Below are 22131 nucleotides of genomic sequence, written 5' to 3'. Positions count from 1 at the left end.
TTTCAGCAATGTTTTCCTCCAAGCAGGGGAAAAACCCGGTGCTGAGTAACCTCAATGCATTAACCTGATCTATGGAGAGACGATTACCGTCCCAGTACTTCCATATATAACTTGTGTGGTTGTAGGTATCATTATTCACAGCATGGAACAGATTCAGCTGAGTTGTGGAGCTGTTATATACCATTTCTAGACTATTTGAAAACCATTTTCTTCAGTGTAATATACAGGCTGAGTCCCATAAAGCCTATATCTGTTATGAGCACTGGGGATGGAGATGCTGCAGTATCCACCCAGAGGAGCTCAGAACAATGCTGCCGGATGAAGCCTCTTGTAATGCAAAAACGTTATCATAGAATCTTCCTTCACTTTTTCCTTTTTAAAAAAACAAAACAACCTTCCTAGGTTTAGACATATGTTAGATATTTCAGGGTTGATTCTGATCCATTGATTGTTGTAAAAATGACAGTAACTTTAAAAAATAAAACCAAAACCTCCTAAAAAACCCACAAGTGGTTTCTTAACACAAAGCATTTAGATGGAGTCTTTCAAAATACTTTCTGTACCAACAGCCATGTGTCATATGTCAAATATAGATCAAGGGCTTTTTTATGGAAATACTTTTATGGTTTTTGGAAACTAGCTGGGGCAGTCTTTATCTGTTCCTTTGCTGTGCTGCTGTTGTCAGGATGCAGCAATTCTTTTAAAAGCAGCAGAAAAATAATGGTTATGAAATATGAATTGCTACATCTGCAGTTTGAGCTAGATATGGAAACAAACCCACTTGAAAGCGAAGAAGTTTTGGGAGGGGAGGTGTTTGCTTGAGTTTAACAACAAAAAAAAGTCTGAATAACTTGATATATTATTTCCAGTCCTGCTTGAAATTAGTTTTTCTGTCTGGGATAGAATGATAGAGAGAAAGCCACACAAATAGTCCTATGTGCAAATAACTCTTGGATGTGAGTGCAGACTCTTGTTTGCAGATGAAATTCTTAAGGGAATGTAGTAGTGACATTTGTATTGTATAGATGAACTTCTATATATACATGCTGTACTTGATATAATATGAATTAAAAATACCGATATTTTCAAGCCAGACAAATATTGATTGATCTTACACTACTATAAAGCAAGTAGGTTTTGGATATCATAAGAAATTCAGAAGTTGTGCATGTATGTGAAGATAAGTTAACATATGAAACATCCCAGATCTCTCTCCAGGTTTTCTGCCTCATACAGATTTGCCTAAAGCTATTTTGAGTTCCAATTGGTCCATTTGGAGTTCCAGTTTTTTGTTTTACAGCTAAAAACTGTACTTGGATAGGAAAAACTTAGAATCTTAACTTTTTTCTTGACAATTAGCTTTGAGTCACTTATTTTGAACCATTTGTATGTTGCAAGTAAGATTAATTACCTGCATGAACAAATAAATACATAGTTTTTAAAGTTCAGAAAATAAAACTTCGGAAAGTACACTAACAATTCATGCTTCAAGGAATACATGTGATTGATATCAGATGACACTTTTTCCTTGTAACTGTGTGAAGAATTTGACCTTGAATTTGAGAGGCATTTTTTCCCGCCTCATGTTTTACTTTATCCCATGGACTTTAAAGAATAAAGTACTCCTACGATGAGCTGTTACTGTGCTATCGCAGTATTTGTACCATTACATCATTTCTGCATCATGAATTTCTAGTTTGTGCTTTTCCTGTTATCGTTTGCACAATTCAAGTCCAGTGCAGTGTTAGTTCAAACGCTTGTCAGGCTTTTTAGAAGGATGAGAAAACCAGTATCAGTGTTGGGACTCTGTTCCTCCTGTGCAAGAGCAACTCTTCATCTCACATTGTTCTCTCTGACACCCATTAGGCCAAAATCAGTGTGCAAATCTACCAGGCCAAATGGAAGCAGAATTTTGTTCCTGGGCATTCATTCATTCAGAAACTGCTGGTTGGTAGGAGTCTGTCTACTGACTCTCAGGGGTTTCAAAATAGGACTGAGCTCTCTGTTTCTAATCCTGCTGATAATCACATATTAATTAAGTTTGACCCTTTGGTTCAGTTTTCTTTCTTAAAACCCCCAGAATTGGTATTAGAAGCTAATGTTGGTTTCTCTATATAATATTAGGCTTTGTATTTCCTAAGGTGGGAGAGTCACTTATTACATATTATCCCAGTTTTCTCCTTCTCAGTCACCTGCTGATAAAGTGGGGGGGGGGAAAATTGTAGATGCAGAAAGAGAACAGAAAATGTTGAGGATCTTGAGTGGCCTGTGCATAAGAGGAGGAGACATAAGTCGCTTCTCACCCATTCTTGGCCCATACACATCACTGAATGTGTTTTCCAGTACTGTCTGTTACTGCGCGTAGTGTGGAATTTCAGCTTGTTACCCTCTGGGACTTTCTGTAATGCCAAGGCCTTCTGTTGGCGTTCTGGAAGGATGGAAGTTAATTCCATTATTGGTTCCTAAGACTGGTCAGGTTTAACTTCTTGTCTTACTGTTTTGTACTCCTGCTGCCACCAGTGATGCCCTCCTGATGTGAGAAATGAAAGGAAGCCTTGAGGCTTCTGACAAGAGCATGAGGTCCTTCTGCCTCCTTCCCCATACATGCCTGCTTTGAAGCCTGCAGTGGGGTTTGGGGTACATACCTTGTGGCAAGTCGCACGGTGTCTCTGCTCATCTGCATGTAGCTGTGCAAGTGCCAAACTTGAAAGGGATGGGAATGGGCCGGCAAAGAGCTCTAGAGCTGCCTCTGGTTGTGTATCAGGCTGACCATTTGTAAGGGGCAGATAATGTCCTAGAGCAGAGGAGATCTACAGCCTTGCTGGTGGTAAGAAGACCTTAGCAGCCAGTTTTGTGACTGTTGGACCCACATGGATGTGCTCAGAGCTCGTTTAGTTGAACCAGTGGTTAAAAAGTGGTTTGTTTATATTTTCCCAGTTTTATGCTAATGATTTCTTCTATGTCTTATCTACAAACAGTTGTTTGAATGTAGATACCTGTATCTTGCCTACTGAGCTATTTTAAAACTAAATGCTGGTGGAGAGGTTTGAAGTACAGCTGTCTTCTAGGCTTTTTTGCCCTGCAAACAAGTCTAGGCTTTCTTCTCAAAGTTAAACATCTCCTTGTCACTTTGTGTCTATCAGAAACTTGCAGACCATGTTATGAATATTTTGAGAGCTCAGAGAAGAACAGAACTCTCAATCTGTTCGGCCTGGGCTGCTTGTCATTGTCTTGTCCTGCATGTGTATCTTAAGTGAAGTGGTTTTTTTGGTTTGTTTTTTTTTTTTTTTTTTTTTTGGGTGGGAAGTGTGTATCTCCCTGTTCATAGTTCTCTGTATGCTTATGGTGGAGGCAAAGGGCAGGAGATGAATATCTATAACCGCTGGGTGCAGTTGTCTAGACTCTTCTCTTACCTGTTGTGGTGTTTTTTCCTTTTATTACTGTGCCTGAAACTTGAAGTCATCCTCTGAATGCAGGATAGCACTGGCATGAGTCCTGAGAAACAGCTTCAGATTTGGCTGAGAACTGAGTTGTTGAAAAGTACTGATGGAGGCTTTCTTTGTGTTGCCCTTGATTATCATTTCTTTCCCATTAACTAGAGACAGATAATTGAAGCTTAGCGCTGGAAAGAACTTTCTGTAGGAAACAGCCGTGCCCCAGGAAGGGGATGAACTGATGACCCTGTAAGCTTTTCTAGCTCAAATTTCTGTGGCTTTTTCATGAGGAAAGGACAGAAAAAGGACCAAGAACACTTTGAGACTTTATATCCATTCTTCACTTAAATAAAGAGCAGACACACAGAATCATTTTTCCACAACATTGATTGTGTTAAATGGGACTCTCCATTACAAGTAAAGTTACACTGATCTCAGGATAAATAGGAGGGATCTGTAAACAGGGAAAATTCAATGAGCCTGAAATAAAAGTGTAGTCAGGCTGCGTTGACAGACTCTCGCAGGAGTGCATGCCAGCCTGCGCATGTAAAGCAGGATATAAAGCACCAAACTGCTAATTGGAAATCCCAGTGATGGAATTTGTGGGGGCATCTGTCACGCCTGTCTCTGAAAGGGTGATCGCCTTGTCAGAAAGTAATAATTTGATATAGGAAGCAGCATTTAGGAGACTGAAATTTTTGTTGTTGATCCTTTGTAAAGAAGCTACTATAGAACAGAAGCAAAGGCTATAGAGAGGTAATATTTTTTAATTAAACTGGCTGATAGCATTACAGAAAGCAAAGAAGTTTTCGGACTCATGGACTGTGACTGTTTCCACTCCCTCCCCTGCGTCTCAGCCAGTCTAATAAAAAATGGTGCCTCTCCCTGTAAAATTCTTTTGTACCCTGGTTAAATGTGTGTATAGCAACCCTGAAAGCATAGAACAGCATGTTAGACGCTGCTGCTGCCTTTGGAAGAAACCTATTAACAGTCTGATTGTCTTTGCATTCTTCCAGGTCGGATTCGTACAAGGAGACAGAGCTCTGGCAGTGCCACAAGTGTCACCTCAACGCCTGCTGATACCCGAGGCCGCAGCCGGGCTAAAGTAGTTTCCCAGTCCCAGCGTAAGAAGTGTTTTATTTCTGGGGGTGCATAACAAATAGTTATTACTATGTTTCTCTTGAATTGTAGTAGCATCAGCTGAGGATTGAGCTCACTTTCTGGTAATAACGTTTGGACATGTAACAAAACGAATCCCAACTCAGCCAGTGTGTGCTCTTGCTGACAAATAGGGCCCCAAATCTGAGTGCTTAGTTGCTGCCTTTTTTTACCAGTTGTGCAGCAGAATTTCATGTTGCTGTGATGTGTAGGACTAAATAACTTGCACTGGGTCCCACTGAGACACCCTCTGTGTCTGTAGCTTACTGCTGTCCTGGGTTCTTGCCCTACCAAGCTTCTCCTGCTTATGTGACTGTATTTCTGTATGTGTAACATGTAAGCTGTCTAAAGTTAATGGGATTTGGCATCAATTTAAAATAGGACATTACGTATTTTGTGTATATATGGGGGAGATGGTTCTGCTCTCTGATTCACATGACACATCTGTGCTCTCTGGCTTCCTGGCAAGGCATGGTTTTCCCCTAGGAGCCATACATATGGTGCTGCTGCGTATTTGTCATGTGTATCTAAGGAGAATTTTGTCACCAAACTTTAAAAAGAACTGGGGGGAGGGAGAAGGCCACTCATGTTTTGAAGACCTTCAAGCTTGTGGGTAAGAAGAGATGGGGTTTGTGGAAAGACCTGTTTGTTCTGAGGACTTGTCTTACTTTGTACCCCTGTTTAAAAGCCCTTCTCTGTTCATGCTCTCATTGCTTTGCTCTATCATGCTGGAGGGATGGAGAAGCAGTTTATAGCATTGTGTTAGGCTGGGAGAGCTGGAGAGAGAAGTATTATATTCAGGATGGGGCCAAATGGAGATCTTTACATTGAGGTCATGAAGGAATTTGGACTTTGGTATGCTGATCTAAATTGATTTCTACGGTTTTGAACCTAAAGCTGATCCAAAGCCAGAAATGACCTTTTTTCCCTAAGCTTAGTTTGGTGAAAAATGGTCAGACCAGATGAGACAAGTCTCAGAAGTATTTAAAGAATAGTTGAGTATCCAAAAGTGTCAAAGATTATGGGCTTAATTTTTTTTATAGAATGTCTTATGAAGCTTTAGGATGGTCGTATCTGCTGTGTAATTTGCTGAATCCTGTTTCCAGCCTAGCCCAACCAGATGCGATCTTTATCCTTAAGCCAAACATTGCATGAAGTAACTTATGAATTCAAATATAATACGGTCACAGGACCAAATTCTCCATGCCCACACAGTGGATAACCCTGTTGCAATTTTGCAGACTGGGCTGGGGTGTAATTTAGAGCAGAACTTGGGTCTTGGTGTGTTGGTTCACGTTTAGGTAAGAAGCTGATCAACCTTGGGAAATTGTTAGTCGCATCTGCACATTAACTCACTGCATTCTGCAGAGGCTTTAGGAGTGACATGTTTGTAAATAAATCTGTCTGTATTGTGTATAGCATAAACCGCATGCTGAACGCTGTATTGCCTTGCTGTCTTTTAATCCACTTTTTGCCTGTCCTTTGGTCTGCCCTCATAATCAAGGATCCAGATCAGCTAATCCTGCTGGTGGTAAGAAATGTTTTCCCTTTCTTGCTTTCTCACGTTATTTCCTTCACGTTTTTTAACTGCTAAGCTTTTAGCTTCCCTCACTCTCTCCTAACTATGAGACTTAAAAAGCATTTTCTTAAAGTCATAAATCCAAATGTGTATGGCAGGTGATTTTGCTTTTTCATAATAATCAAACATGGTAAGCGTACATTCTGCATATTGAAGCTGGCTCATTGCTGCAGCTTAAATCCCAGGTGCTAAATTCTTCTTCCAGTTACTTCAGTGCAACCCTACTGACATCAGTGAGATTGCAGCAGCGTAACTGAGAGGAGTCTTGGCTTTTAGGGTGTGGATGCTGTGTGTGAGACTGGCATCCGTCACAAGTATTCTCACTTTTGGGGGGAGGGGGGGGGGGGGGGCAGGCACGGAGCCAGCACCACATACAGTATTGGAGTATATGATTTGATTGATTCAGAAAGGCTTTGGCCAAGAAATTGGAGGGGGCAAGTAAGTTAAAATAATACATGTGTTATGGTATTGTCCATGAGACTAATAGAATTGCCTATCGTCTTAAATTAAGACAGGAGAACAATCTTTAACTCTTGCTAGTCATAATAGTATCTGAAACTGAAATTTTTGTGAGATGTGTAGATACTTTTCAGAAAGAAACCAACATGAATATTGGTTCAGAATGTGAGCTTGCCCAAGTATGTTCTTGCAACCTTTTCAAATATACTTTGCCTGGCTGTTTTACCAAACAAATTGCATGTCAGGAATGGTAATATAAGCAGCAAATTTTCAGTGAGTTTTATATACCTGAAGAAGCAAAAAAGAGTCTTGAATCTATTACTCTCACAGTTCTTTATAATTACCTTTAAGCTAGCATTACTTAATTTTTGAACAACTTAGTAAATGAAGATCCACAGCAAAAAATCCCCCAGTATTATTTAGCTCATTGAGTTAGACAGCAAGACTATTTCAGATAGATATATCTACTGCAGCTGGAATGTAAATATGTAAATAAATCTTGGTTAGTAGACTGTCTTGCAGACAACATGGCTTAGAAGAAATGTAAACTTGCCACGGACTATTCAGACAAGGAAAAATAAAACAGGCCAATTACTCAACTTGCTAAAAATTTTCTCCAGCTGAAAAATAACTAAACAGCTTAGGTTTGACCGATCAGACCTAAGTAACCCAGCATCTCTACAGATGTGACAGGCTCACTTGGTTTACCCTTTATCGTGCTGATATGCTGCTGTTGAGATGGTATTTTTTTAAATTTTCCTTCACTGAATTATTGCAGGAAAGTAATGCCACCACTGCAGTGTAGCATGAAGATGCCTGAGCTATTTTGCGGCAGGTTAGCTGTGCCAGAAGCCGGCATGCTGCAGCACAGCTCTGCACACAGGCTAATTTGTGTTGCTTCAAGGAGGTGAAGCAGCCTGTGAATTCCGTGCTGCTGCAGCAAGGCTGCTCCTGGCACCTCCGCAAGCTCACATAAAGCCAGCTGGGGTATTCATACACTGCAGTGTCTGCTTTGGTCTCGATCCCAACTGGGCAGCGTGGTTCATACAGGCAGGGTTGCTGATGTCAGTGTTTATTGACCATGGGCTTTCCTTGGTCTTCCTCAACGAAGTTTCCCATGGGGAACACTCCCATTAGACTTCTGAGTGATTTGGATCAAATTCTTAGATAGACTTGACTGTGTTCCAGTTTTGCTGTCAGAGTATTTAAAATCTTGGGGGTTTTTAATTGTTTTTTTTCTTATTTCTGGTTCTCTTCTAGCTGGTAGCCGGTCTAGTTCTCCGGGTAAGCTGTTAGGAAGCGCCTATGGTGGCCTGAGCGGTGGAACATCCAGAGTCCAGCCGGTGCCATCATCTTCAGAGAAGCGCAGCAAGATCCCTCGGAGCCAGGGATGCAGTCGAGAGACGAGTCCCAGCAGAATAGGACTAGGTAAGAATAGTCACTGCAGTGACGTGCTGACCAGCGTGCTCGAAGGAGGGACTTTCCTGTTGACTAGGAAATTGTTTGTGTTACTGTTGTTGTTCTGAGTTTTTCAGCTGGCAAGTTAATGTGATTAGTTTGTAGGAGAGTAATTTTAATTTTCCAGGTTGAGCTATAGTTTCAAAGTAGGCCTAAACGTGTCATGAGATGTCTTCTGTTTGAAATTCAACATGAGCGATGTTATTAGATCAGCAGCAAAAACAGTTGTCGTGAATAACCATCACAGCAAAAATACCTCATTTGGCATCAATAGCTTAGTCCTAAAATGAGTTGAGCAATCTTTACAGTCAGTTGGAATCAAGGGCAAAAAGCACCTTCTTGGATTATTTTAGAAATTTTGCAGCTTAAATGGTTTGCTTCTCTCATATTTAATATCTTGGAGCCACTTTCTTAGACGGCGTTTTAGACTTATGCTTTAATTGTTCTGCTTCCAATATTCTTGTCTCAGTGACTGTTATGTAAATATTCTATAATAGTTTTTATTTTCAAATTTATCAGCAGACTCATTTTTTTTAAGTCAGGTGAGTAAGCATCATTATATATAAACTTTTGTGTATCTGAATTGAGGTGAAAAGGTATTCAATGTGCTGTCTGAATAAGTAAATATTGTTTTCATTTTTTAAATGGAAATGTTTTCATAAGTTTGAAGCTTACGTAGAGGAAGAACACTTTAAATTATGTTATTATTTTATATCTCCGAATAATTTACTGGTAGGTTGAAATTGATGGAAATTATAGCCCTACTGTTGTCAATTAAATTTTTAACTATTGCCTTAGCAATTGTATTTTGCATTTAAGCTACCTTTCTACTTAGAGTATGTTGTTAATAGAGAAGTACTCATTCTTCAAGTATATTGAAATGAATTTAAAGCACCTGAGTGCATATACTGTTATGATTAAAAAAAAAATATTGCATGTTCATTGTGATTATTTTTCCAAATTAATGTTCTTATGTCTGATCTATTTTATGGCATCTGTATGAATACATTGTGCTTTTCTGTTCATTGCTTTTAAAATATAAAGTGCCTCCCAAATATTAGAGGTAATTGTTCTGCTATCACTCTGCAGAAGAACATTGTTTTTTAGAAGGAAACAAAGAATGATGGATAGTACCATCATACACGCTTAAGCTGATAATCACATTATGTGGTCTGATTTGAAACAGTCTCAAACATCTGAAGGGAAATTGCCTTGCGTAAAATCCTCACTCTTGGGTTGCCTGCTTTCAGGTGTATTACAGGAGCCTTGAATTCTTTTGAAAGTGTAATTTATATCTCATTGCTCTGATGTGCTCCCTGTGAACAGAGTCAGTGCTTGTTCTTTGGGAGTGGGAGAGAGCTCTGACAGATCTATCAGATGTGTGGCTTCCACCTGCCCTCCCCGGGTTGATGGCCACAGCCTGTTCTTTTGGGCTGTTACGGGAACAGGAGAGTCTGACACTTGTGTTGCCTTTACTACTCAGTTGCTGAAATTCTCTCTATTGGATCTTGAAAATGGTAATATTGGCTTGGATGGAGATAGCTTTTGAGCTGTCATCTTTATACCATTATTCCATTATATTTATTACTTTATAACATAGTAGCTAACAGTATGTTATGCTTTCTTACTGTGTTGCTTCAGTCCCTATCTTTCCTTGACTTTTTTTCATTTGTTCATTTCATTAAATAGACTCCCACTCACCTTGGTCCTAAATATGTTGATTTTCAGTCTGATTCAAGAAGGTGCTTGAGCACATATGACATCAAATGTATATGCAATACTTGAGGCTTTGTGGGATTATTTATGTATTTGATACACATGTGCTTATCCCATGGGCCGAAACATCTCTTAAGTCTGTGGTCACATTGCAGTGCAGTGGGTGTTGAACCGTTGTGCAGATCAGGCTGTTAGAAATGGGTAATTCCTGGATCCTGTTCATAACTCATCTATTGACTTGTGTAGTTTTTGCAGGGGTGACTGGGAGTTGCAGCTGGACCAATGCTGCATGTGCAGGATTAAGCACACAGAGTGTGGGTCCCTGTGTGCAGTTGGGCTTTATACGGGAACCATCCACTGGAGTTTTTCAGGCCCTTCTGGTGCAGTAGCAAGCTAGTAGAGCCTCTGCATGTGGATGCCCGTTAGCATCAGTACCTTGCTGCTAGCTTAGATTTCCATGATGACCACAGGTATCCATGAAGTACGTTCCTTCTATATGCTGGAAACCTTAAAGAAGTACGTTGTTTCCCAAGAGGCAGCACAACGAAACGTATCTGGCATGCTGAGGTCCTGCGTGGTCACCTATATGGCCCTGCTCTGTGGTGCTTTTCAGTTTTAAGCTTGCCTTTGCTGTCTGCTCCGTGGAGGTTTACTAGCGGTGGTACCCTGTTGGGGAAGGAAGAGCATAGTCCACTTAATCTCAAGCTTTTCTTTGGGCCCCTTGAAGGAGATCTCCTCAATAAAGGTGATGTCCATTTCCCATGGATTCAAAGTTTATCTGCTTGAAGTTAATTCCGTTGGATGCTCAGCAGATCGTGTGACACAGTTGGATCTGAAAGGAGTGAGAGATTAGAGATTGTCTCATTCTCCAAAAAGTGGAGCAGGCACAGCTGGCTATCAGTTTCATGCAGCAGCACTCTTTCTGCTGAGGTTATGCTGCGTGTGTTTATTGGAAAGCTGAGGGCAGTTCTTGACTTGCCTCTGCTGGGTGTACCCCACTGCAGAGCTTTCCTTTGGCTGTTTTGGCAGCATTTACAGGCTTTTTAAAATGCTTGTATTGGTGTAAAGGAAGCGTCTGCTGATTTTTAGTCTCCACTTAAGAATCATTAAAAATCACACCCTGATGAAAGACAGGTTTCTTCCAAGTGGTAGATCGGTAAATAGGGGTGCTATCGAGTTCTGCTGGCGGTGTTTGCATCTGTTGGGTTCCACTGGTACAAGACAGCCTAATAGTGTGTTTTAATAATGGTGTGAACCGTATCCAACTGCTCTGACTTTCCAGATGAAATTGGTAAAACTTAGGCGTACAGGACACATCTAGAAAGTTGGGATTTTGTTGAAAACAACCTACCCTTGTCCTGTCCTAGGCTCTCAGTCCAGAGCTGGCTGTGGGCACACTGTCTACTTTCATCCTGCCTACTCCTTTTAATCAATTTTGCCACTCATTTACTTAATTTCTGTCCAGCTTTTGGGGGCTGGGAAGTCTGAAATTGAGACTTACGTCTGTCTTATCTGCCTGCACTGCAAAGACAGGCTGTGACAGTACAAGAGTCTTGTCTAAATGACAACACTGCTGGCCCTTACTGCTGGCAGTGCCCAAAGAAAATACTTTGAGCAGCTGATATCTGATCTTCCCTACACAACACAGCAGTAAAAATGTGAGGCAGGTGCCTGGGAGTCCACAACAGACTCATCATTCAGTTCTTTTCAATTCATTCTTTTTTTTCCTTGCTTTTGTATTTGTATCCAGTAACATGCAAATCTTTTTGTTTGACCATTAGTCATGAAGTACCCAGTGTTTGGTTTTGGGTGCTCTGTTTGTGCAGTCGGTATTGTGCTTCATCCGTGGCATTGTCCTACTAGTCTGTTTTCATGCAGTTAAAGTGCATTTTCTTCATACTTCATGCTGCTGCTGTTAGCTGTTATGGAAGGAGAATGTACTGTGTGCATCCATTAATTTTTTTAGTCATTCACATCTCTCCCTCTCTAAAGAGCCTTTGCTGGTTTTAGTAGGGTTGTATTATAGAAAAGATTAGACAGATCTTCTCTACTTAAGAGAAATGACTGCTTGTGCAAACCTGATGTGAAGGCTGCCATTATTTACATAGAAGCATGAGACCCAAGAATGAGAAGTTTGCTTCTAGAGAGTCCTCAATTTCAAGCAAGTATTTGTGTGGAAGACTTCAGAGTGTTACTTTCACCTGTAGTTCACCTGTCAGCTTTTTTCTTTGTACATCTGAGGTAGGATTACTGTACTCATGGACCCTAATTTCATCCAGTTCGTATAATTTAGTCTGTCTTATTTATTGTAAGACCATTTAACTCAGAAGTTTTAGACATTATGGTGATCTAATCAACTTGGTCAATAGCTCATCTTGTATTGTCTGACATCAAAGGTCAACCATCAGAACCATTAATTCATCTGAGAGATATGAGCTGGGTTTTGCAAAACTGGGAGGGATTTGACAAACCAAGAATCTGGCAGTAGTCTATATTTGAATTTTAAAGCCTAAATATGAAGGTTTCTATTTTGTTCTGTACTGTTTTGCTTGAAAGGATACTGATATACCCAGTGTATATGAGCCCACAGAAGCACTGTAGGGGAACTTATTTAGCTTGAGTCTGGGCATTTAAATCCTGTATACAAACTAACAGAGATTTATAAGAGTAAATATATTCTGAAGCATGCAAATGGCACTATTTTTATAAATATGAGGATACTGTTAAAGTATTAGTATAAAGCAGTTCATGTTATGTGTGTGTGCCTCTGCTACATTGTCATCAAAGCTGGTAGGTTAGATTTTACTCTGTGCATGAGAAAATTCCTTAAAGGCTTTTCCTGAACACTTAAAATATGCTACTGACTTTTCAAAACAGCAAAGGAAATCCCTCTTTAGTCATTAAATTCTTCAACGTAAACTGATGATGATTAACTGCTATTCTTTTACCTAAGAAAACATTGTATTCTCTACTGGGCATAAAGCTTATTAAATAACTTTCTGCAAACATTTTTCATATCAAAATGACACAGAATTTGCAGAGGAGTAATCTAGTTTTAAATACCTAAAATGCTCATTTCATAAAGTCATAAAATTCAAATCCTTGATGTTAAGCAACCTTCTAAGGTTGCTTTAGCTCTGTTTTTCCTACTTGGACGAAACTTCAGCTAAAGTCAGTGGGATTGCTTTTTACTATGAAAGCAGCTCAGTCTTCTATCTTCTACTTTGCATTTGGCCAAATGAAGAGTGCATATGATGAGTTCCCGTGACACAGCTGATAGGCAGAAGCCTTATTAGGCTGTGGGAAATTGAACACTTGATAGCTGCCAGACCAAAGATAAGAGTCTTGTTGATGTAGGGTTTTGTCAAAGTAAAGAATATAGTGTAAAGCTCCCTTTAAGTGCGCATATGTCTCGATCTGTGTGCATATAAAACCATAAATATAAGGTTTTAGAAATGTTTGAGGAGCAGAAGTTAGACAGCTTCTGTTAAAGATCTGAAGTTGCTGCTGTCTTAAAATTCAAACCACTTTTTAACCCGTCTTTCAGGTATTCAGGTTCTAAATGCTTTTTTCCCAGTATCTTTCATTGGAGAAAAATATCTCTGCAAGTCTGTACAGTACACCTTTTTTCCTTAGGGTACTTGTTCATGGCAAAACTATCCTTGTGAAAGGCAAATCTGTGTAAAAATAGCATATTGGTGTTGTGACTACTTATAAAAATTTTGATCTGCTGTTTTGTTCCAGAAGGGTGTTTACCTTATAATTAAGGAAAAAATATTCCAGAAGGGTTGGTTTCAGCCTCGTCTGTTTTGCATGTTTTGTAACAGTAGAGCTCCCCTAAATGATTGAAGATTCCTGCTCTACTTGAATAACAAAACTTGGATTGCTTAAGAAAAAAGCAGACTGTCAACCAGACATTTAATGCTGCTGAAGTTTCACATCACAAACACAGCTCAGCATGTAAGGTAGTTGGTTTGTAAAGAGTCTGAGCAGGCTGCTGCAAATTATAATTACTAATGTAATAATTACCGTAACTAACAGAAATGTGACTTGACTTTGAGCTTTCTGTCCTCATTAAACTTGTTCACCTTCTCTGAAACTCTCCATGCTGCATGCTAGCACGGAGCAGTCGTATCCCCCGACCCAGCATGAGTCAGGGGTGCAGCCGTGATACCAGCCGTGAGAGCAGTCGAGATACAAGCCCTGCTCGGGGCTTTCCTCCACTTGGTGAGTACATGTAGGCATTGGAGCTTTAAGGGTCAATATTTTTTTCCTTTTTCCCTTGTTCTGATTGCCCTTTCAAGACACTGCCAGGTGGAATGAGCTCGTTTCCTGTCCTCTGTTGGATTCCTCACACACTCCCCGTTTCCAACCCTGTTTCCCTTCTGTTTTCTTCTGCATGCTTCAATTCCGGTTCTCAGCATTTCACTGTTAGCAGGAAAATAGCTTAGTTTGAACTTTTGTAATTTTTAGGTTCATTAAATCAGCTTGTATGGGGCTGCTGTACTTCACTTTACAGCACTGATGGAAATCTACGGGAGAGCAAGCCTCTGTTTTCTAGGTCACAGTGAAGTAGTCGGTAGCATTGTAGCCTGTTGTTGAGTGACTCTAATTATTCATGATCTGATTTTCTTACAGCTAGGTACAGGAACAGTGTATCATTTCTATACTAAATCCTCCAATAGAGATAGAAGCTCTTTTTTTGTAGAGGTTTTACATGACATTGTCAATCATCAATTAACAATGCACATGCCATTTTGTAGGAAACTTTTTCAAGCAGCCTAAAATCATGGAAAGGCTGAGATTTTAAAGGAGCATCATTAACGTGCAGCTTAAGTGTACAGTACAAATAGAAAATCTCATTACACTTACCACATGCAGAAGTTTTTCTGCACAATGCTGAAAACAGCGGGACAGTTAATGTTTCTGATCAAATACCATATCATATATTCAACCAAATACATTACTTGTTGTATGAAAGACTTGTTTGTCATCTCAGACATGAAATATAGTTGATCTCCAGGCCCTCTTCATTTATGTAGTAATTTCATAGCTGTGCATGTGGTCTTAAAATGAGAAAGAAGCTCTTACAAATTTCATCAAGGCTGAAGAATGGTATTACAGGATCTATTTTGCACATAGTGACAAAATACAGGTATATGATGGAGTGTGTAAGCGGAACATAGCACTTTGGGCTTAATTCTGCAACTTTAATCCAATAGTGAGAAAAGGTTATGAAAAATATAGGCAGGTGGGCAAAATTTTCCAATTTGGTTCTCATACTTGATTAATATGCTGTACTTTAATCTTTTAAACTTACATAGATGTCATTATTGATTTGGCTATCAGTGCAGAGGCTGTTTGTCTTCATCCATATGAAATCATTGGCAGAAGTCCCATTGATTTCAATGGTGTAGAGTGGAATCTTCAAGTTAATATTAGAGAGGCTTTTGGGTTCAAAACTTCATTATTTTGAGCTATAAAATAATCTATTTGCATTATCTGTAATATCTCAATTTTTGGTGAAAAATGGGAGGAGTTCAGCTCAGCATTCAGAACTTGGTTTGTAGCTCGTTAAGATAAATAGAGGAACTTCTTATTGATTAAATGAAGCTGATTTGATACCAGTGCCATGAAAGGGTGGTAGATATGCAACTGTAGCTCGTTGTTATAGTTACCTGCCTAGCTTCAATTTCAGATGAAGCTTTTTTCTCCAGCCAAAGGGTATAAGCAGGCTGGATTTCAGGGTTAACTCATCAGTGTTCTATGTCATTGTGGTGTGTTTTGTTTATTTTATTGAAAATACATTAATTGAAATACTATCTTGAGCCCTTGTTCTGAAAAATAAATGCAGTGTACCAGAATCACAGTTGGTGTGTTTTGTACACTACCACCGCTACTAAGTCTGACTTGTACACTGACTATAAAATTTCAGTTACAGGTGTCTGTTACACTGTTTGTAACAAACTTAGTGGGGAGAGGGTCATTTCATTTTAGCTCACAATTAATTACCTGAAGATTAATGCATTTCTAGAAATACATTGTTATTAAGTCATTAAGGTAACACGGGGAGGCAGTATTAACGTGATAGTAACCCAATATAATTGTTATCCTATTGTCATTTTTTCTTGTTTTTTCATTAAAATGCTTTAAGTTTGAACATGTTCATGAACTTGTTAATCATGTAGTGTGTAATTAATCTGAAAGAAATTTATATATGTCAATTTAAGCCAAAACAATACCATTCTATTACAGTATTTCTAGAACCCAGTTAATCTTACATTAATGCTAAGATAATATAATCCTACTGTGCATGGTCTATTTTTGCTCATAAAGATTAAATTGCGTGTTAGTGAATTATACTTAAGCTAGTTATATGTAAACGACAGGATTCTTGCATTTAACGGTATTATGGTCAATGTCAACACTGACATCCTGACCTTGCAAATTGCTCTGCTTTGTTTTGGGGCTGCTGTGCAGTTATGCATGTCTGTGCACCAAATGTCTTGCTTCCTAAGTTAGGAAACGCCAGTGAAGAGTTACTCTACACTCAGCCTACTTGCAGAGATGTGATTTTTTTGTTTGTTTGTTTTGTTTTGTTATTCCTATTTCTTCATGGGCCTTGATCTTGCAGTGACGTCCACAGGGTCACAGCGGATGGCTTGGGAGAAAGCAATTGTGAGCTCAGAATCTTTGAGGTTCAGTCCATAATCCTGCACTGATCCTGCAAATCTTTCATGAGTTACTTATGGTGTCAGTGGGATTGTTCTCTTGAATAAATGCATGTGTTCTCCATAGTTAAAGACCACATTGCATATTCTGTATAGCTTTTAGTCAAGCTCTCACAGCTGGGAGAAAACTTAAATTTTATTTTTCTCACTTTGTTGATTTCTATTTTATAATATTAGTATTTGTGTTTATGAATGCTTTGCCTTAAACAGAAGACTTACGATTTTTCTACTGCACATGTATATGAATAATTGACAAATCCTGTTTGTATTAGAAGGTGATTCTGCTTTATTTTTTCAGTTTCTTGACAGTACTAGTAATGATGTTAAAGCAACAAGGCCTTCAGTGAGTCTCTGGTGATGAATTGTTCAAATGGCACTCAGTTTCTTGGGTCAGTTGCTTTGATCTAGGTGAGCATGTCATTGCTAGACACAGGGAAAACCTCTTTAGAAAAACTAAATTTCTGTAATTTGGAAATGACTGGACCAGCTTTCCATTTACTGTCGTCAAGAACTCACCTTTATGCTGAATCCAAGAACTGAAAACCTCTCAAGGCATTTTGTGATTGATGTGCTGCTGACAACTGGGAATTGAAGTGGGACCTATATTGGTCCCAGTGGCTTCAGCTCTTCTGCTACTGTGTGTGCTCCATTGCTATTAACAATTTGTATACATGTGGTATAATTCTAGATAAGTGTATGAGGTGCATATTCAGATTATTTGTGCATGTACGTACTTAGATTCAAGAAACATGTATGCAAAATTTGTTAAAAGCAAGAGGCTTTTGGTAGTAGCAACAGCTATGATATGTGTGTGCGTGTGTTTACTTGGAAAAGAAGCCCAACCCAGAGACCTATATGCAGTGGTTGGCTGACCTCCCTGTATGACTCTTTCTACTTATGTGGTTACTCATTCTCTTTGTTAATGTTTTTTTTTATGCATAGGCTAGAATGTTGTGAAAAAATACCTGCAAGCACAATTCCTAACCATTCATCATGGCTTCACTTTGGGGTTTAGATCAGACACATCTAAATCCTGCTCTGTAGTTATGTGCTCCACGTTCTCATGATGGCTGTCTTCCAGATCTATGGGTCTGGAACGTGATTGATGTGCACTGGGTTTTTTTGCTGAACTGCACCGGGTTTGGGACTGTTACAAATGAGTTTTGTCGTGCATCGTGTTTATGGATATAGGGGAAAGGGGGGGAAGCTACAGACGGAGGCGTCACTGTGGGGCTTGCACTGTATCTGTTATGCATTCATATACAGCGTCATTTCCCTGTCACTATGAAACACCTTTACTGGTAGCGGTCACACGCATCCCCTTTGGATTGTGGCATTTTCTGTCTCGGGTTAAATGTGTGTTAATCCTGTGGGTGTTGCCATTCCTTCTACTTGCAGCTTCTCGACGTCATTCCAGGTCCACTAGTGCTCTCTCCACTGCTGATTCTGTTGGGCAGTCAGGTGAACAAGCGTTAACTGCATGAATCCGCTTCTTATACGTAGTCTTGTTTTACACCATCTTAACATTTGCTGTCATGTGCATCAGCCAGCACTTGGCATGTGCTTCTCACCGCTGTGGGGCTTTCTGTTCTGTTTTTGTTCAACGTGGCTTTTTGTTTTGAATTTCATTTATTGGATGTTTTTAGTTTTTTGTATTTCAGGAACATTGTGAACAGTGTTTAAACAAAGGGTGATCCAGGGCTTTCTCAATTCTCCTGTAAATTGGATCAGTTGTGCAGCATGGGCTAAATCCTGACTAATGCAGAGTACTTGCAACTTCTGTTTATATTTCCTCTTTAGCAGAGTAGCAGTTCCCAATGCCTAGGACAGGATCCTAGTGGGTTTCATCCCATCTGTTACTAAATATTCTGGACTCCTGTCCCTCTTAATCAAAGTTCTTTGTGGGATCCTCTCCAAAATACTCAAGAGCAGCAAGGATTAAGCACCTGATGAGCTTTCAAAATGAACTTTGGAGCACAACACATGCTGCTCCATCCTTCATATAATTCTGAAGGCCTTGTCCAAAGTACATGGAAGTTGTTGAAAAAATGATTCCTTTTAATTTCACTGGGTTTTGCATCAGGAGACTAATGCTTATATATAATGAGAAAAATCTGCAGATTCCAGTTGCTTCTTCCCCACCCCTGTGCTGGATTCGCAGTTGTGGAGAACCTGTAACTCCCTTTGAAATCAGGATATTTCAACGGGAGTCTTAAAAAGAAATGAATGAGGGCTGCTAGCTTTGGGACAATAGAGACTTAATTGTGGGGACAAAGATGATGTAGAAGATGAGGGCTTCAGTGTTTTCTTAGAGGCTAAAATTGTGTAAGGAATTAGTGATGCTGAAATTTATTTAATTAACCCCCTTCAGGTAGGGAGTGAAAAATATTCTGTTTCTCCTAAGTCTAGTTAAATGGCTGTCACTTAACTAAAACTATCAAAACATTTCCCTTATCAGGTTACTTAGCAGAAATGATGCAAGCTGATTTGACTGGCATTTTTCAAAGTAACAATTTGAATTTGTGTTTAACAAAAATAATTGAAAAGATTTAAAATACCTCGATTGTAATACAGATTTAAGCTTTTTTTGCGTTCAGTTTCCTGTGATAGTCACTTCATGCTTGGCTCCTGTGGTTTGGTACAAAGCATAATCAAATTCTGTATGGTTACGTGTGTCCTAAAGAAGGCCAAAATCTCCCTAAAAATGGCAAAATTGGGCCAAAAATGGTGGTTGAGAATTATCACCAAGTTTGTAACAAGTATAATGAATCTAGACAGGGAGACAAAGGAATGTGGCCAGAGCATACTCTGCTTATTTTTTTGCCCAGTAACATTGGGCTTGCCTGTACTGTTTATTCCTGGAGCCAAACGTGTTCCCAGCCCCATGTTAAAGATATGCCGAGGACTCTCCTAAGGTCTAACTTCTGCACTCAGGTATGGCATCAGTGTCTTGGAGAAGCCCAGAGTGACTTGGGTGTTATGAATTTAAAGATGAAAGAAGTATTTCAGAAAATTCCTGATAGCCATGGAGACAGATAAAAGCCAGCATGCCACACTGTACTTAATTTGTTAAAAAAAGCTCAATTTTGTTTCTTTATGCTGGGTATTTAAACTGATCTACAACTGAATTAATTTATCATTCTGTTCTTCATTTTTAAAAAAAAACAAACTATCTTCCCTTTTCTAATGTAATACTAAATTTACATGACAACAAATGATAGTGGTATTTTTTGATGCTATGTTATTTCAAAAGTTAAAGCCAAATTCTGATCTCGGTAACACTTGGGTAACGTCATTGAGTTGGGTTTAAATATAAAACTGAGTCCAGAACTTGCCTCAACTTTTACAGCCCTTGTACTGTGTCAGATATCATTTACACTTAGGAAAATACTTGTCTTCTGTACATCTTTCTAGTGTATATCTCTGTAGTAGTGACTTTAGTTTCAATCAGACCTAATGCATTATCATCTTCTCTGTACTTCTATTAAGAGTGTACAGATCTTTCCATTTTGCAGATGAAGTACTGTTTCACCTAAATATTTGAAATGATTCTGCAACCCAAGTGCATTAAAAAAGGGGATAGTAATAACACATACAACTTTTATTTCTTTGTGAAATGTCATGATTTGATTACTTTTTGGCAGTAGTTCTAAGAAGTTTGTTTATTTTTTTTTCCCTTTGTAATGTGTTTTGTAGAAAATGTGCTTTTGTTGTAAGTCAGAAATGTCTTGTCTGGGTACATAACTGAGAAACAGTAAATTTTGATAGATAACACTTGTATTTGAAATAAATACTAGTCTTCAGGGTGTCTTTTTTTCTCAAAACACTTCAGATTTAAAAAAATCTTTCCTATTTCCCCTCAGTAGCTTAATCTCTGACACACTCAGGTAAAGTTTTGGAATTAGGACAGTAGACTGGCAAACTTCAGTCTCTGATTTAAATTATGCATGTCAGTGTGAGCTAATTCCTTAAAAGATATTTCAGTGCAGTAGGCGCAGTGTTTTTACTGAAAAATACAGTAAGCTGCTGAATATCATATTTGACCTCAGTTTTGTGGAAATCCACAATATAGTTACGCATTTTGATAAACAGTATTTTTCCTTTGTTAAATTAAATATAGATGAACTAATAAAAGACCTGTGTGACTTGATCCCTCTCTCTTGCTGCTTGATGACTGCCTCCAACGTGGACTGGCTGAAGTTCTGTTAAGTGGGTTCATGCAGCTTGATGCGTGCACCACTGAATTTGCTGGCAAAACTTATTGGCATGTGTGGGTGCAGGGGACAGAGGTGTAAGATATGTCCCAGGAGGGATATTCCCAGTCCTTCTTGAGCATAGACAAGCCCACGTGGAAACAAAAACTTGGAATGCCAAAACCAATCTCTTTCTGCTTATAGACTGGAGCCAGGATCCCAGTAATATGGTATCTGATCTGTCCCCATCTAGAAGGACTGTGCTGCCAGAGCCTGGCCCGTGATATTCAAGTCACTGATTCTGTCATACCCCTGCTAGTATGCCTTTTTGAATTTGGCATTTGCCCAGAGAAACTAATTTCAGTAACTACTTTGGTAGACTGGGCAAATGATAAAGTAAACTAATTAGTATTAGGAGTGTAAATGGCATTTTAGACCCAATCCGGTTGCTTTGGATGCCATTGAGAGCTTTGCCATCAAATTCAAAGGGAGAAAGATGATGTTGTTTGATCAAAAAAAAAAAATTCAATTTTGATATATCGTAGAGCTTTTAAATGGCATTTAAACTGCTTCTCAAGAACAGTAATAAAGCAAAAATTGGAGTCACTTCACAAGCAAATAATAAACTTTATTTTTATACTGTGGGGCGTAGGAGGATGTTCTACTGGTTAATCAAGCCTTGAGACATAGAATAGGCTAATCTGGTGCTGCTAGTCTCGCATCCTTGCCTGAGAAAAAGCTGCAGGATGGATGAGTGCTCGGGTATTAACATGTTCTGACACTGGGCACGATTCTGTCTCTCTGAAGTAGATGAGAAGCTTTCTCTTGATTTCTGAGTGCCAGACTGGGACCAGCATGTCTGCCTCTGACATTAAAATAAAGCTTTGAAACAGCTTGTGTGTAAAAAGAAACACAAAATAGATACCCTGCTTCCCAGCTTTAAAAAAAAAAAAAAAATAAAATGCTGCCCTGAGGATCCAAAATTGTCTTTGGGGCCCAACAAACAATAGTTTATTTCTTACTCTAATGGCAAACTCTCTAGAGCTGTGGATAAAAGAGTGTTTAATGGAAAAGCACTGCAAGTTCCCAGAGCCTGTGGGGAGAGCTGCTCAGGCACCTGATTAGGATTCCAAGTGAATGTGAATTCATTTAACAATCCCTTTCAATGTTGTGTTTTGTGCAGACCGGTTTGGACTCGGACAGCCAGGCAGGATGCCTGCTTCTGTGAATGCCATGCGAGTCCTGAGCACAAGCACAGATCTGGAGGCTGCTGTGGCGGATGCACTGGTAAGAGGAAATATACAAAATGCTTCCGACACCAGAAAGTGGCTTAAAGTTACCTGTACGTACATTCTCCTCTTTCTAAATAGCTTTGTTCTGATTGTGCCAGTGTCTGATGCTGT

At 39.3% G+C, this 22131-nt stretch overlaps 1 protein-coding gene across 9 annotated transcripts in view; it reads left to right on the top strand.

Annotated features, from left to right (window-relative positions):
• CLASP1 (cytoplasmic linker associated protein 1) overlaps positions 1-22131 on the top strand; it is a 173025-nt gene that overhangs the window by 94557 nt on the left and 56337 nt on the right. For 3 of the 9 annotated variants that reach the window (XM_050899689.1, XM_050899687.1, XM_050899688.1), the window contains 4 exons: positions 4451-4558; positions 6097-6123; positions 7891-8058; positions 21912-22015. In XM_050899689.1, the coding sequence (XP_050755646.1) occupies positions 4451-4558; positions 6097-6123; positions 7891-8058; positions 21912-22015 (407 nt within the window). Of the gene's footprint in view, positions 1-4450; positions 4559-6096; positions 6124-7890; positions 8059-13923; positions 14032-17933; positions 17997-18910; positions 18914-21911; positions 22016-22131 lie in introns of all 9 variants that reach the window. The other 6 variants (XM_050899685.1, XM_050899686.1, XM_050899691.1 and 3 more) reach the window with 4 other exon arrangements.

Source organism: Gymnogyps californianus, chromosome 7 (assembly GCF_018139145.2).
Source record: "Gymnogyps californianus isolate 813 chromosome 7, ASM1813914v2, whole genome shotgun sequence".
NCBI classification, from domain to species: domain Eukaryota; kingdom Metazoa; phylum Chordata; class Aves; order Accipitriformes; family Cathartidae; genus Gymnogyps; species Gymnogyps californianus.
This window is presented reverse-complemented; position numbering and strand designations above follow the sequence as displayed.